At 33.3% G+C, this 17,488-nt stretch overlaps 1 protein-coding gene across 2 annotated transcripts in view; it reads left to right on the top strand.

The window, feature by feature from the left end:
• MED13 (mediator complex subunit 13) overlaps positions 1-17,036 on the top strand; it is a 91,659-nt gene extending 74,623 nt beyond the window's left edge. Inside the window, exons 21-30 of one of the 2 annotated variants that reach the window (XM_051994118.1) lie at positions 1,030-1,246; positions 2,493-2,684; positions 2,922-3,145; positions 5,514-5,656; positions 6,212-6,370; positions 7,318-7,503; positions 8,302-8,450; positions 10,064-10,237; positions 12,583-12,683; positions 12,844-17,036. In XM_051994118.1, coding sequence (XP_051850078.1) covers positions 1,030-1,246; positions 2,493-2,684; positions 2,922-3,145; positions 5,514-5,656; positions 6,212-6,370; positions 7,318-7,503; positions 8,302-8,450; positions 10,064-10,237; positions 12,583-12,683; positions 12,844-12,976 — 1,678 coding nt within the window. In that variant the 3' untranslated portion in view covers positions 12,977-17,036. The remainder of the gene's footprint in view (positions 1-1,029; positions 1,247-2,492; positions 2,685-2,921; positions 3,146-5,513; positions 5,657-6,211; positions 6,371-7,317; positions 7,504-8,301; positions 8,451-10,063; positions 10,238-12,582; positions 12,684-12,843) is intronic. The other variant, XM_051994117.1, reaches the window with a different exon arrangement.
• The last annotated feature ends 452 nt before the right edge of the window (positions 17,037-17,488 follow it).

The raw sequence follows: 17,488 nt of genomic DNA, 5'->3' as shown, positions 1-17,488 counted from the left end.
GGGAGTCCCCCAATATTCTACCTTAGATTCTTCTAGTATCTCTAGCTACCTTTTATTTTTATAACTCTTAAATTCAACATATGCACAAGTAAACGCACTATCTTTTCTTCCAAGGGCTCCTTTTCCCAATTTTGAGGGCACACTATCCTCCTAGTCGCTTCAGGCTGCCAACTTGAATGTTATCCTGAATTCCTCTTTTTTATGTCTTCTCTCTCCATTCATCCTGGTGTGCTCTCTTCCTCCTCTCCCTATTTCCAATTTGTAGCTAAGTCCTTCGATTCTCCTTTTGTGATAAATCTTTTATGTTCTTCCTTTTGTCCACCACCTGGTACAAGAAATTGTCATCTCAAGCCTGGATTATTTCAATAGATTCCTAGTCAGTCTTCCTGCCACAAATTTCTCCCCACTCTAGTCCATCCTTCATTCATTCAGCTGCCATGGTGATCTTCCTAAACCACAGGTTTTACTAGATTATTCTCCTACTTAGTAAACTTCAGTGGTTTCCTGTCATCTTGAGAATTAACTATCAGTTCTTCTATTTGACATTGAAAGCTATAATGATAGCTTTCTTCCTCCCTTTCTAATCTTATATCCACGTACTCTGCAGTCTAATGACACTAGCTTCCTTAATGTTCCTCAAATGAGGTATTCCATCCCCAGACTTTTGGTATTTTTTCAAGCTGTCCTCCATACCTAGAATGTTCTTCCTCATTTCCACCTCTTGGTGTCCTTTAAGTTTCTGTAAAATTTTAGCTTCTAAAAGAAAGCCTTTTCTGATCCACCTTAATGGTAGTAGTTTATACTCTTCCCTCTCTCCCCATTGAGATCATCTCTACTTTATCCTATATATAGCATATGTTTGCATTGTACTATTCTTTGACTATATTTTGCCTTTTTTTATATCCCCATAACTTAGCATAATGCCATATCTGGCATAATCATTAATTATTATTAATAAATAATAAGTATTAAGTGCTTAATAAATACTTATTGACTATTTGCTGACTTTTAAATTTTTTTAAATTCTAGCACTATGGATCGTGATAAGGTGGGAATTCCAACAGATGGTGATTCACATGCAATCACTTACCCACCTGCAATTGTTGTTTACATAATTGATCCTTTTACATATGAAAATAAAGATGAGAGCTCTAATTCTAATGTATGGACCTTGGGTCTACTTAGATGCTTCTTGGAAATGGTCCAAACTCTTCCACCAAATCTCAAGAGTACTGTTTCTGTACAGGTAAGAGTGATGCATCCTAAATCATTTACAATATGTGACAAAGCTTGTTATTTGGGCAAAATTGAGTTTTAACAGCTTTTCTGGATTTAAATAAGTTTTTTTAAATGTCTATTTAGCAACTTGTTGATTATGTGGGGGAGGGGACAGGAAGAGAGGGAGAAGGAGTATGTGTGTGAGATAATCATAATGTAGGAGAGTATATTTGTGTATCTTAATATTTTCCGTCTGATATTTTCTGGACAAAGAAATAAACACGACAATTTGACTAGGTTTCAAAAATGTTTCATTTACCTTGTTCACTTGCTTACATTCCCCATCAGAAGCAAGGATAATTATTATATGAAAGTAATTGAGATCTATGATGGTGCTAAAGGGTGGGGGTGAGGGGTGACAAAGGGGGAAAATATTTGACTTCTCTGTCATACCTAACAGGGTTTGCACAGATTTAAAGGAGATTTTGACACGTCTTTGTTGTCTGTTACAGACTATACCAGAAGTAGCTAAAGGTTGGGGTGAGCTAATACTACTAAATTGTTGGAATTTTTTCACTCAGAACCTATCTCTTTTTAAGCTTTTAGGTAGTTCTTAAACTCAGACCTTTTGATTTTTGTCCAGGTTTACTGTTTTTCAAAATCTAATTAACTAGATAAGAAAATATTAGGAAGCTTCATTTTTTTTTTATAGCTGTACTTTATAGCCACATTTCCCAATTTGGGTTCCATGGAATTCTGGTTTTGCACATGTGAATGTGAAAAAGGTTCCATGAGAAAATCAATGCTAGCTCCAAATGGTCACTGACATCTTCAATGTGTAGCCTTGTTCCTGAGACCGGTTGGAGCCAGGGGGAGGACAGAACAATTTGTTGTACCTGGAATAGGGGAAGAAGTAGAGGAACCTGAGAGTGGTGAGCACTCATGGTGGTGGGGCATCACCACTCCTTCCTTCATTGTGACAAACCTTAGAATTTTCTTTCACCTGCATTGTGATTTTTTTCTCTTCACATTCCTTTGTCTTCCCTCAGCAATTACCATCATTTATGGGTTTCATCAATATATTTCAAGACTAAGAGTGTTCTGTGGCCAAGTAGTTTGGGAAACACTGCCCTTATCATTTACTTTGGTTCTATATCAGTAATTGAGTTCAACATTCTGCCAGAATATTAGTTGCATATGTTTGACTTAGAACATAATTTGATCTCTGGATTACAAATTCAGCATTTGTAATATTATTTGTCTGCAATTTCTAGATTGTCCCATGTCAATACCTGCTACAACCTGTGAAACATGAAGATAGACAGATCTATACGCAACATTTAAAATCTTTGGCTTTTTCGGTCTTTACCCAGTGTCGGAGACCACTTCCAACATCAACCAATGTAAAAACGTTAACTGGCTTTGGGCCAGGTTTAGCAATGGAAACCGCCCTTAAAAGTCCTGATGTAAGTATTTTTCTTGAACAAACAAATTCTTAAATATTAATATCTTTGTAGGCTTAATTTTGTCTTTGCTTAAGTACGATAGAAATTCTTTACCTTTTATCATTTTCATTTTCTCATTATCTTGTGGGTTGTTTTGTTGTTATTGTTGTTGTTGTTTTTTAAATAGGGTTTTAGATTGTCATCATTAAAATTATTCCTTATGATGGCATTTTAGTACCTCAATTTCCTGTTTTACAGAGACCAGAGTGTATTCGGCTTTATACTCCTCCTTTTATTCTGGCCCCTGTGAAGGACAAACAGACAGAACTAGGAGAAACATTTGGAGAAGCTGGACAGAAATACAATGTACTTTTTGTGGGCTACTGTTTATCTCATGATCAAAGGTGGCTTCTTGCATCATGCACAGATCTATATGGAGAATTATTAGAAACTTGCATCATTAATATTGATGTTCCAAACAGGTAATAACATTTCACTAAGTGTGAGTATTTGTGAACTTTAATTTTAAATAAGGGAATATAATAGTCCTTAAATATTCTCTTCACATTACTTCCTATGAATAGTTTAAAATAGTGTTTTCCAAGTTTTTCTTTTTTCTTTTTTTTTAGTCTGTCCAAGAGAAACTAAAGGAAAAACCAGTATTTTAGATTTTTCAATTTTTTTCTATTACTTTATTTTGAATATGTTTTCTCTTTGAATTCCAAAGTTACTACTTTTAGTTCTGTATATATTATTTAGCTAAAAAGTCTATAAGCATTTTTTGATTGCCTAATACTGTATCCCCACCACGTTGCTAATCTTCCTTGGAAGATAGAAGACATGAACTTCATTAGGACATAATTTATTTTGAACAAACTTAAAATAGTTTTATTTTGAGTAAACTTTAATTAAAAGACCTTATTTGAATAGTATAGTGGATCTGAAATCAAATCCTGCCTCCAGTGCTTGTAAGTTATATGATCATGGACAAATCACTGAGCCTGTTTTATTATCTAAACAATGAAGATAGTTTACCTAACTCAGAGGGTTGTAGGTTCAAAGAAGGAGTATGTAAAGTATCTTTAATACAATTCAGAGTGTTATATGAAGAACAGTAGTATTTTTTTTAAAAAGCTTTTTATTTTCATAACATAATGTATATTGGACTACTTGCCATCTAGGGGAGGGGGTGGAGAAAAGGGGGAAAAATTGGAACACAAGGTTTTGCAAGGGCTAATGCCCACGCATATGTTATAAAAAATAAAAAGCTTTAATAAAAACATGTATCTACCTTTGCAAAACCTTGTGTCTCAAATTTTTTCTCCCTTCTTTCCCCCACCCCCTCCCCTAGATAGCACATAATCTAGTATGTGTTAAATATGTACATTTTTTCTGTATGTATTTCCACAATTATCATATAGCAGTAGTCTTTAAATTATAATTATTTTAAAAATTTTATCATAGGTAAAATGTGTGGTCTTCAGATAGTTGTTATAGGGTGAGTATTGATTGGGCTTAGAGTCACAACCGGGTTCAAATCCTGGCTTGACTACCAAGTAGTTGTGTAATTATATCTGAGAAAAGCACTTCAAAAACCTTTTAAAGTGCTCTGTAAATGTCAATTATTATTAGTGCTGCACACTATGAACATATGAACATTATGAGGAAAACACTTATGTTATGGGGTATGTGTGTATAACTTAACTGTGGAGTTTTTTCCTTTCCTTGGCAAATTTGTAACTTGAAATTTTGTAAAGTCTTAGTTACACAGCTAGTTAAGTTTCAAAGGTGAGACTTAAATCTAAGTCTTTTGACCAGACATTTTTTGCTCTATGGACTGGGCCAAACTGTTTCTACTCTGATAATAACTCTTTTTGTTATTATTTCTATTGTGAATGAAGCATTTAATAGATGTTACTGTGTCTTTGCTATACTAAGCTCTCTAGAGCTGAAAATAGAAAATAAAAACTCTCAAGGTATTCACATTCTCCTTTATAGTAATTGATTTTGTAAGTTTTCTTATCAAAATTCAGAAGTTATACAGCTTACCCTTCATATTCAAACAAAGTGCTGACATATATTCCTGTGTGAGCATTCGAGTGATTGCTTTCAAGGGTTGTTTTGGATGAAAATACTATCATTCAGAAGAAATATCAATATAGTTTACAAAACTTTACTAACAGCTTCCTGAAGTTTGTATTAAAGGAATTGGCTTGTAGTTTTAACCAATAATAGTGAAATTGAATTTGATATCTTAAAGTCTGTAGGTATAATAGGCACATTCCTATTACATTGTTCTGACTAGATAAAACAAAACAATTGCACGACAACCATTTTTGGATGCAAGTTTGTGTCAATTCTAGATGCAAGTTTTCTAAGCTAATTTGACCATCTGAGCCTGCCACAATTAAGATATCTGTAGATAAGATTTTAAAATTTAAAAAATGATCAATTTTGTGAAATCAGTTGTGCATTTAAAATTTTTGACATGCCTTCCCTGCCATCTTCTTACTTCTATACAATTTCTTCTTGCATTTTAGTAGTTAGACACATTTTAAAGGGATTATTAAATAAAGAGTAAACATAGATTTTTTTTTTCCTTTGTTAGCTTCTGTGGATATCAATAACTATTTTTTTTTTAATTTTTATTTAATCATTACTTTATATTGACAGAATCCATGCCAGGGTAATGTTTTTTTTTTACAACATTATCCTTTGCACTCATTTCTGTTCCAATTTTTTTCCCCTCCCTCCCTCCACCCCCTCCCCTAGATGGCAAGCAATCCTTTATATGTTTGATATGTTGCAGTAGGATATCAATAACTATTGCTTTTCATTTCTCTCTCATAGAGCTCGTAGGAAAAAAGGTTCTGCTCGAAGACTTGGTCTCCAAAAACTGTGGGAATGGTGTTTAGGACTTGTGCAGATGAGTTCTTTACCCTGGAGAGTTGTAATTGGTCGCTTAGGAAGAATAGGGCATGGAGAATTAAAAGGTAAAATTTTGGTTTCCGTATTTAAATTGCTTTTATGTCTGAACCACATGAGTAATATTAATACAACTTCAGAATCAGATTGTAATTAGGTTTATTTTTATTTTTCTTCTGATCATTTAAAGCAATAGATTAGCTTTACATAATATATATGATTGTTACTGGAATAATTTTTTTAAAGAGCTACATCTTGAAATACAAGAGGGAAAGGCTTTTTTTCCCTCATAATTTGCTTATAAGTAGCATTCCACTTTTGGCCTTATTCTTGAATTCCTTAAGGTTGTTACTGCCTGTTTTTGTTGTTTAACTTCTAACTCATACGTCATTATTTGTGTAAATTCCTACTTAGAAACATCCCTTAGAATCTGAGTAGACATCCCAAGCTAAGGAAATAATGACAAGAGACTATTTTAAATATTTCAGGTTATTATTGGCAACTGCATTTTAAAGAATGCTGCGTTAGAATTTCTCTTGTATTGTAAATTAAATTTCTTAAGTTAATATTATCGTTATTGATTAATTACTTGCACATTATTTCTTGAATGTTAATACCCACAGATTGGAGCTGTTTGCTAAGTCGTCGCAACCTGCAGTCTCTTAGTAAAAGACTAAAAGATATGTGTAGGATGTGTGGTATATCTGCTGCTGACTCTCCAAGCATTCTTAGTGCTTGCCTGGTAGCAATGGAGCCCCAAGGATCTTTTGTTATTATGCCAGGTTAGATATTTTGCTTATATTTGAATGACTTTTTACTTCTTTCCTGCTTTAAGTTGGTAAATACAGAGTGTTCATATAGTCAAAGTGCAAAGCTTAAAATTGCACAGAGACTTTTGGAATACTTTATATTACATGAGACTTTTTTTTTCATTATTATGATGATTTTTTTATTCCTTTTTGTTTTTCCAAATACATGCAAAGATAGTTTTCAACATTCATCTTTGCAAAATCTTGTGTTACAAATTTTCTCCCTTCATCCCCTCTCTCCTAGACAACAAGCAATCTAATAAAGATTAAACATGTATAGTTCTTCTAAACATATTTCCGCATTTGTCATGCTGTGCAAGAAAAATCAGATAAAAACCAACAAACAAGTAACAGCAAAAAAAAGGTGAAAATTAATATGCTTTGAATCCACATTCAGTCTAAATAGTTCTCTCTGAATGTGGATAGCTCTATCACAAGTCTATTGGAATCGTCTTGAATCACCTTATTATTGAAAAGAGTCAAGTCTTTCACAGCTGATCATCACATAATCTTGTTGCTGTATATAATGTTCCCTAGGTTCTACTCACTTCACTTAGCATCAGTTCATGTAAGTCTAGGCTTTTCTGAAGTCAGCCTACTCATCATTTGTTACAGAAAAATAATACCCCATTATATTCATATAACATAACTTATTCAGCCATTCTCCAACTGATGAGCATCAACTCGGTTTCCAGTTCCTTGCCAATACAGAAAGGGCTGTTATAAACATTTTTACACGTGTGGGTTCTTTACCCTTTTTTTTTTTTTTTAATCTTCCAGAAGAGACATTGCTGGATCAAAGGATATGCACAATTTAATAATTCTTTGGGCATATTTCCAAATTACTCTCCAGAATGGTTGGCTCCACCATGAGACTCTTATGCTTTTTGCTAAGGAGAAATTTTCTGATTCTCTTTCAGATTCTGTGTCAACAGGATCTGTTTTTGGACGAAGTACTACTCTAAATATGCAGACATCTCAGCTTAATACCCCACAGGATACATCATGCACGCATATACTTGTATTCCCTACTTCCGCTTCTGTGCAAGTAGCTTCAGCTACTTACACCACTGAGAATTTGGACTTGGCTTTCAATACAAACAATGGTAAGAGTTTGTGCAAGCTTATACATAGATTAATAAAGGAACAAATTTTAAATTTTATTTTGTATTCTTTCATGTAGAGATTCTCCCATGCTAGAATTTTAATAACCAAGCATTACAAGATAATTATAGATAACTTAAGTAATAACTGTATCCCCATATGAATTTCTCCAAAAACAACAACAAAAAAAAAACAACAACATGAAATTTCAGTGTTAGTGCTCATCTCTTGCACAATTCCAAATGACCTCTCAAACCATGGGTTTGGTATAAGTATTCTCTTACTATTTTATGATTTTATGTTTTTTGAATATTTTGTTTTATGTTAAAGATTTTTTAAAAAATTGTTTCATATGTAGGTATGTTATAATAATAGCCAATATTTATATAAAGCTTAATGTTTTTTTGTTTTTACATATATTATTTCATTTGATCCTCACAAAAACCTAGTGAAGTGGATATTATTTTTGTCCCCATTTTCCAGAAATGGAAAAACTTGAGAAAGAGAGTAAATGTCTTTCCCAGGATAAAATAACCAGGAGATATCTGAGGCAGGATTTGAGATTAGGCCTTCTTGACTTCAAGGTCAATATTCAAGCGACTATGCTAGCTGGGGAAATAGGGTATGTGTCCATATCTGCTTATTTCTGTGTATCTGAAAGTCCATTTTAGTGAACTTAAATCATAAATTTTCTAGATATTTCTCAAAAAGAAAAAAGTCTGTGGAATTTAGAAAATATTTTTTGATTTCTCTCTTCTCTTCTCCCCACCCCCCCCCCTTTTTTTTTTTTAACTATACAGATGGAGCAGATGGAATAGGTATTTTTGATCTGTTAGACACAGGAGATGATCTTGACCCTGACATCATTAATATACTTCCTGCATCTCCAACTGGGTCCCCTGTACATTCTCCAGGATCTCATTATCCTCATGGAGGTGATGCTGGCAAGGTAATAAAGATGTAATAAAGATAAATTGGTCATCCATGAACATGTTCTTTATTCATTCAATCAATAGAACCAATAGAACTTTATGTATATATTATATACATATTCTTATGCATAATATAGATAAATATACTCTGTCTCCTAGACATGAACAGTAATTATTTTTCAGCACTTATCCTTTACTCTTATTATTTCAACTTATACATCATGGAATGAATCCTAGAAGACATGATGAGGCCTCTATTGTTTGTTTTATTTAGTTTTTTGACAGAGCACTGAAAAAAAGCTATAAACTTTTGTTTACAATTTCTCTCCTATACTACCATTGGCCCTTCTGATCTCCAGGACTACAAAAACTTTGAATTTCTAATTTCAAACTGCTCTAGGCAGGATTTTGGCAAGGAAAACATTAGTGACATGAAGAGTATCTAGTAAGTCTCACTATGAAGCAACTTAATAATTTCTGCAAATAGCTGAGTTGTATTTTTAAAGTGGCAGGTTTTTTTAATTCAAGCTTTTTAGTTTTTAAAACATGCATGGATAATTTTTCGACATTAATCCTTGCAAAACCTTGTGTTCTAGTTTTTCCTGCTTTCTCTCCACCCCCTTCCCTAGATGGCAAGTAATCCAATATAAGTTAAACATGGTAGAAATATGTTAAATATTTGCATACATACTTATACAATTATCTTGCTGTACAAGAAAAATAAAATCAAAAAGAAAAAAGAGAGAAAATAAGATGCAAGCAAACAACAGCAAAGAGTGAAAATGCTATATTGTGATTCTCACTTCCCACAGTTCTCTCTGGGTGTAGATAACTCTCTTCACAAGATCACTGGAACTGTAAAATGCTGGTTTTTAAATAAAGGAAAAATAATGATTATTTTAATGTTAATACTATTGCATATAGGCTTTCTTAAATATCTTTTAGTAGTCTTTCAAATTCCCTTTATTACCTATTACTGAGACTTTAAAATGAAGGATTGGGCTTAGATTTGAAAAGAAAAATTCACATGAACCATATGTAAAAATTGGTCTTTAATAATCACACCAAAGATTTTCCAAAAATTGACCAAAAATACTAATAGGTCATTTCATGAGTACTATTACACCCTCTCATGATTCTTGATTATATTTTCCCATAGACTGTGTGAAAAATTATACCCAAAATGCTTAGAAGCACGAGTCTTTTTATATTCTGCATCTCTCAGAATATGTTATCTGTTATTCTTTCCACACACACAAGATATTCTATCTTCTTTTTCATTTATATGTTTCCTTAATGATTATTCTTTGTGCTGTTTCTTTTATGCCATGCCATAAGTAAAATACCATGTAACTTTTTTGTGCTGCCATACAATTCTTCATTGCTTTTTGGCACTTTGATTTCTCAGAAGTTGTTATAATCTAATATTCTCAACCATATGGCATCAACAGGAAAATATTTTTAAAAGGTTGAGATTTATGGTGAGGAGTGTTTTTATATCATTACATTCAATACAGAGTCCCAAAGCAATGCAGAGAGCTACACCAAATATCATAAATCATTGTTTTTGTGTGGATATCTTTGTTATTTTCAGAAAAACTCAGTTTTTTCTCTCTTGTTCATTCCCAAGGGTCAAGGTACAGATCGGCTGCTTTCAACAGAATCTCACGATGAAGTAACAAATATTCTTCAGCAACCGTTGGCCCTTGGTTACTTTGTATCAACTGCCAAAGCGGGTCCATTACCTGACTGGTTTTGGTCAGCATGTCCTCAAGCACAACATCAGTGTCCCCTCTTTCTTAAGGTATTACTATTTCTATGCCTTTTGTGGAATGCTAATTGACAGTTTGGGGACCTAGAGACAGAAGTGTGCTGGCAGCTGATGGTTAAATTTTCATTACGAGCATTTATATTTCTATAAATTGGAGAAAATATTAATGCAGATTAAATTTAAAAGTATGTCCTACAGTCGTTTTGGGAATGAGAAGCCAGTTAAACTAGCACACTCCTGGGTGGGGATTTTGCAACATAAAATTTTTAAATCATTTGTTTATTTTTTTGATGCTGGGTCCTGAGGGTTATTGGTTCCCTGATGCAGTGCAGACCACCTTTTCAAATAGCTCACTACAACCTTTGTGCTCAGATAATTGATCTTCAGATTCCTCATTATTAGGGATTACTATACAGTCATAAAGATTTTTAAAGTAGAGTTCTAAAAATGTTTAAATGCATCATGAGTTTTGGTTTTTTGTTTTGGGTCAGACTGAGGATTTTTTATTTTATATTATCAACTACTTCTATTCATATCTTACGCCACATACAATAAGGCAAAATCTGTTAGAATCATCTGAACAGAATCCTTCTTCTAATAAAACATTTTGCAAACCATGCCTACAGTGATATTGGTGCTAAAACGTGCACAGCCATCCAAAGGAAAGCTTGGTTGACCACAAAACAAGTCCTTCCATGGCACAATACGAGTCTTTAAATGGAAAAAATAGATGTAAGAATAGCTTGTTTTTTTAGTGTTTTGTTTAATTGTTCCTAATTATTAAAATGGCTGTTGATATTGATGCTGTTTTAATAATAGGTGACATTTATATAGCACTTACTATGTACTAAATCCTTTATAATGACCTTATTCTCATAACAACCCTGGGAGGTAGACACACATTTTTATTGTTCTTATTTTACAATTGAGGCAAACTGAAGTGACATGTCTTGCTCAGGGCTGTACTGTTAGTAAATGTCAGAGGTCATATTTGAAATCTGGATTTCTAATTCCAAGCCTAGCATTTTATCCATTTTACCACCAGCTGTCTTATTTGACTTTCCAAACATATACATTGTAATCATGAGATTCTGAAGCAAGAACCAACTATAGAAACCATCTAGTCCTGTCTTTGTCAGATGAGAAAACTAAAGTTCAAACTGTCCTGAATCCTGCATGGAGTCAGAGTCCCATTTGTCTTCACTGCCAGTGGAAGGTTCTTTCTCCTGGACAGTGCTATATCACTTTACAAAGTGATGACTATATCATTTTCCCACAAAGCTTCTGACAGCTTCAACATTATTATATCAGCATGCTTTTAAAAAGAACAAACAACAGTTGCTATTAAACTTGTGCAATATTAAACTGTGTGAAAATATCAAAATGAGACGTCAGACTTTTTATTTTCATGCCTGCTTAAAGGGTCATGAAAGTCTCTCTGCTAATGAGATTATCATACTTTAAAAGTTCCTATCTAGGTAGTATTTGGTTTCATTACGAATCATTTCTCCCCCATCTCTTGCTTCCAAATTAATTAGTTGTTGTTACATCTAGTACCAGGCTTTTAAGAAATATAATAACTATAATACAATACAGTTAGTCTCCATTATAACCCTTCATGTTTGGTTTTATGCACTTAAAAACATTATACTGAGAAGGCTTCACCAGAGGGGTGCATGACACACATAAAAAAGGTTAAGAATCCTTGAGTTAGTGTATTTAATCTCTAGAATGCAAAGTAACAACCACCAAGAAACTATTCAGATTCTTTTGATATGCTGAAATTTGTTTATACTGAAAATCATTTGTTAGTACTATAAATCTATGGGTAAGAGAGGCATATTTCCTATTCTCCTAGAAATTCTTTTTTAGTGACAGTGTCAGCATTCTTGGTCCTTGAATAGTCAAGTAAATTAAAACTTTAGTTTCTGTATTAATTTTCTTAGGTTGTGCCCTTTCTTTCCACCCCCATCCAGGTTCAGGGCCCTGGGCAAGAAAGAAATCTATGTTATACTGCATTATTGACTTAAACAAAAGTGGGAAGATTAAAAACATTACTCTTGAGATTTGATCTCTAGTGATCATTACAGTATATTTTGAAACTAAAGATAGAGGCAAGTTGATTATTATAAAATTATAGAAACCTTTGTTCAGACTGGTTGCCTTATGATTGGAAAAACAAAAGAAGCAAATAAAGACACTGACATCTCAGAATTTTGTCATCTTGCCACATAAGGAAACCAAAGATTTTTTTATAATTATTCCATTTAATTGTATATAATGGAACCATTCTCATTATAATAGTCCAGTTCAATAACAGAAGAATAAACACAAAACTAATTCTCTTCAAGGAAGTTTTGTTTCATTTTCTTTCCTAGGCCTCTTTGCACCTCCATGTGCCTTCAGTGCAATCAGATGAGCTGCTTCACAGTAAACACTCCCACCCACTTGACTCAAATCAGACTTCAGATGTCCTCAGGTATTACCTTTTTTACTATTAAGATAGAAATTTGTTTTTTCCTTAGGGACTTTGTGCATTTAATTTTTGTAAAAGAAGATGAAATTTTTGGTGTTAAGTATACAATGATTCTACTACATTTCTACATAAAATATGACTCATGAAGTTTTTGCTTTTTCAGGTTTGTTTTGGAACAGTACAATGCACTCTCCTGGCTTACCTGTGACCCTGCAATCCAGGACAGACGGTCATGTCTCCCAATTCATTTTGTGGTGCTGAATCAGTTATATAACTTTATCATGAATATGCTGTGATCTTCTGAACTGTGCAAGAAAAGAACAAGGAAAAAGGGATTTTATTTCATTGCAGGACTAAGTTATAATCTTCTCAGTGCAAGTCATTTGTGATGGGGTATCATTCTTCTTACTTCAACAAATATTGTTTTGACCCGGGGGGAGGGGGCTGTAACCCTGCTGTTTTTCACTGATCATATACCGAACTTTTAGGATTATGATGATTGATCATACAAAATGTATTATAACATTTTAGTAGCAAAAATTAACCTTTTTTTTTCCAGTCACAGTATTTGTGAAAGTAATGAGCCATAGTGCCCAGTCATGTTAAATGAATATTAAAAGCATGGAGAAGAGACACAAGGAACAATGAGTTCAGCATATGGCTTCAGAACATCAAGATGTTCTTGTATTGGATTATAGTACCTAGTATTCAAAAATGCCTGCATCTTATTTATTGTAAGTTTTTAAATGTATAAATTGTCTTATATTTCTTAACCTCTTTTATAAAAATTTTCCTAGAAGGTTTATACTGCCTTCTTGCTTTAAAGCAATTGGTCTAAAATATATGTAATCGTCTTAATTAAAAGTTGCAGTAGGGTTGCTTTTAGAGTATTATTTTTTTGTAAGGGGGTGGGTGGGACAGTAAATTTGTATTGTCTTGATGTACAGTTTAATGGGGATAGAGGGGGGTTAATGTCCATGCCATTGTGTGTGGAGGATTTACAGCTAAGCTGTAGTTGCAGAGTACATGTACAGTAATGAAGTTCACTGTGTTTATAAATTGAAAAGGTACCGGGTCTTACAGCATTTTATATATCACACCTTTACAGAGTAACATGATGGCAATATACAAGTGATATTGTTAGGTGGTTTAACTTGTAGTGAGAATAAAATTAATTCTTCAGTTGTATTTTGTATTATGGTTTAGGGCTATGACTAATATTTCAAGCCTTTTCCATTAATAGAAATTTAGTGTTTATGAAATATTTGCTATCAGATACTGTTATCCTGATGTTAATTTATAATTTTTAACACCATGCGCAAAAGATTCTCAGTTTCAATGTCAAAATCGAGGCATGCTGATAATTCTATATTATCTCTAGGATCTTTACTACAAGGTTGAAATTTAGCCCAGCTCTAACCATTTTACAAATGTTTTTAAAAGCAGTCACTCTTGATTTTTTTTTTTTTTTAAGATCAGGTATGCGTGGGTGTGTGGGTGTGTGAATGGGGGTGGGGGGGTGAGTGCAAGCAAACTGTGGTGTAAATAGATTCTCAGTGAATTCTGGTATTCAGACTCTATTCCACTAGTGAAATAACCATTTTCTAAACTTCTTAGACCTGATTCCCTTTGCCTTTTTTATTTATTTAATTTCCTTGGTTTGGAGGTGGCAGTCCCAAACACTAGAGTCCATACTTTTTCATCACACAGCTCAGATAAGGTGCATGCCAAGGAGGTTCTCACCTCCCTAAAGAAGGGACTTGAATTTGAGGGACTTTAATTCACCCCTTCCTTCATCACGTTCCCCCATCCCCCTTTTTGCACATGCCAAGATGATGGCTGCAGTTATGCAGCTTCTACTCCCTTGAAAAATCCCTTCTACAATGCTGTTCACATGAGAGCCCATTAGCCTCCTCTTTGGAGGTAGGACTGACTTGATTCCGTAAAATGCCGCCTAGTCTACCTATTTCTCGGAAGCAGTCTGGTAAAACTTCTATTAGTGCACTCACTAATCCTCTACAAGGACAAAAATCACTTGTATTTACAAAACTCCAATTTTGTTTTTTTTTTCCCCTGAAACCCCTGTTTCATAAATATAAAATAATATCTGAATTATCACTTTCATATGAACAACCTAACTTCTTTGAATTGTGTATATAAAAATACTAGCAACCCTTGTTTTTGTACAAAGAAAATGTTCCATTGATGACAAAGGTTTTCAGTCATTTCTTCAAAATAATAGTGCAATCCAGATGGTCAGCTTATTTTGATATTGAGTATAAAGATCACATCTCTGCATTGATTTTTAAATTATGCTAACAATACAGAGTCAGTTGGTATGTTTTGTTCTATAGCTTTTTAAAAATTTGGCTGGAATCTGAGGGAAAAGAGGCTAATTTGGAGTTTCCAAAAGTACCCCTTTTTTATATTTGAAACTCAGCAATGACTGTCTTTATTTCCATTGTTGAAATTTATTAGCTTGAAGTGAATACACCTCCAGCTTGAAACCAGGTAGAAGTAAAATTTTAAACTCTTGACAGTGATTTTTCTACTTGTAGCCATAAGAAGGAACCAGGTTCCTAGATCCAGACATCCAGGAGCATAATATATAGTTCAATTTATGTGGGCTAAATATTCCTCAAACATAGGATTTGCTAATAGGATTTCTTCTCTTTACCTCTCTCCTTCCCAATGCTCTCCCTTTCCCCCCACATGTCAACTGAAAGTCAAAGTGAAAATTATCTAATAGCCATTAGGAAAGGTCAGGAGACCCACTACAGAAAAAAAAAAAAGAATTTAAGACTTTTATGCAGGATGATGGATCTGCATGATATGATATCCATTGCAGGCAATGGACACATTCAAACCAGCAGCGGCAAGAAGCATGCTAAAGTTAACCTATTTGGCTTACTTTTAAATAAAATATTTCTTACCTGTTGAATCAGTTTTCTCAATAGTGATTAACATTCTACCCCTAGGGTGGTAATGACTAATTTATTATACTGACTTATCTACAAAACTGTCACAGATGGGTAAGAGCAGTTTTTTAAATGTGCAAGCTAAATATTAACAGTTTGTACTAATGGATCATCAACAACTTGAATCCTTGTTCATTACAGTGCTCATATCTGTGTTCTGTGCAGTTGTCCATTAGGAAGCATGGTGGAAGTTCAGTATTTGGGGATTTGAAGTGATAATTATATAATGTCTGCTTCCAGCCAGTCAGAAACATCTAGCCATACTTTTCTTATGCAAGCCATTCAGTTATCAGGACTGTGAATTAACACTGTATGAATAAATTTCTGTACACCTTATTGTTTGGCCAGATGGCCACCAAGTGTACTTATGTGTAATCCTTAAATTTTAAAGTAGCTGTAATTTTTAAATCTTTCTAAACTTTTCTGAAACCACTAAAATTAAGCTCTTACTACTTAGTCAAGTATCCTCAGCTGTATTCGTACTCAATTGTCAGTATGGCACAGATTACTGTATTAAAATATTCTCCTTTCGTCTTCATATTTACCTTCTGAGGTAATTTTTTAACTTAATGTGTTACTACAAAGATTTGCAGATCTTTAATCAAGCACTATGTTAATACTGTAATATCAAAATACTATGTCGCATTATTTAAAATGTTCAAATTGAATAGATTAAAAGGAAGTTTTTAAATGCTGTTGCATCATATAATTTGCTACACAACCACCTATGGCATCGCATATCAGTCTAATACATTTAATGTTACACAGAAGTAATGCTTTGGTCTGGGTTTCCTCTAAAGAATTTAGTTTGTCTAAATTAAGTAAAAATGTTCTTGACTTTTGTTTGCCAAGACACAAAGTATATCAGCTGGATTTGCCTTTTGGTTTTTTTGTGAACCCAGAACTGTGGTTCAGATTTTTATTTATGTGTTTTCTCTTTCAGTGGAGTATTAATTAGCAAAACTGGATTTGGGACCTAAGATACTCCTCATGTTGACTTTTTCATGAAGTTTTAAAATAGCTTTAGATTTCAAGGTAAACTGGATTTGCGGACCTTAAAAGTTATGGGTTTAAATTGCAGATTGTGACATCATTACTGGACATGTCAGCAGCATCATAAACCCTCTCAAAACAGCTGGGTCACTTTAATAAGGGGAGTTTTTAAGTTCTTATTTAGCAATGACATTTAATATGGTCCAATTGTGTTTTTTAACATGATAAAAAGAATAAGGAACAAACACTATTGCTGCCGAATGCCATAAACACTGAGTTGTACAAATTGTGATTGAGGAAATGAAAAAAGGTTTATACTTTTTAAAAAAAAAAAAAGAAAAAGAAAAAAAACTTCAAATGGAATAAATTATTCATGAAGCCTTCATTGTGGTGTCTCATTCTATTGACCATATTTCTATCTCAAGCTTATGCAAATATATATAAGGAAGCAGCTAACACGTCGTCATATAAATGGGAGGAACATTCTAAAAAGTAATTCATAAGTTCTTCAAAACATATTTACAACTCATCTCTGAAGAAATTTAAAAAACAGCTTTTAGATTTTAAAATAACATGTATATACAGTTGTGTTTGTATATACATACATTAAAATGTGTGTTCAAGACCTTTTACCTTAAAATACTGATTTAGTTGAAGAAGATGGGGAAAAAAGATCTATAACTTAAAATCAACACAGTATAGCCTTCTTCCAGTTTGTAGTTTCAAAGAACTGGCCCAATGTGTTTTGCATACATGAAATGGGGCATAAGAAAATGCATTTGTTTCTTATTCATGCTGCAAATTAGCCATGTTCTATCAATTTTGATGGAACCAAAC

The sequence above is a fragment of the Antechinus flavipes genome, chromosome 4, assembly GCF_016432865.1.
Source record: "Antechinus flavipes isolate AdamAnt ecotype Samford, QLD, Australia chromosome 4, AdamAnt_v2, whole genome shotgun sequence".
NCBI classification, from domain to species: domain Eukaryota; kingdom Metazoa; phylum Chordata; class Mammalia; order Dasyuromorphia; family Dasyuridae; genus Antechinus; species Antechinus flavipes.
Note: the sequence above shows the minus strand (reverse complement) of the source record. Positions and strands in the feature narration are given on the sequence as shown.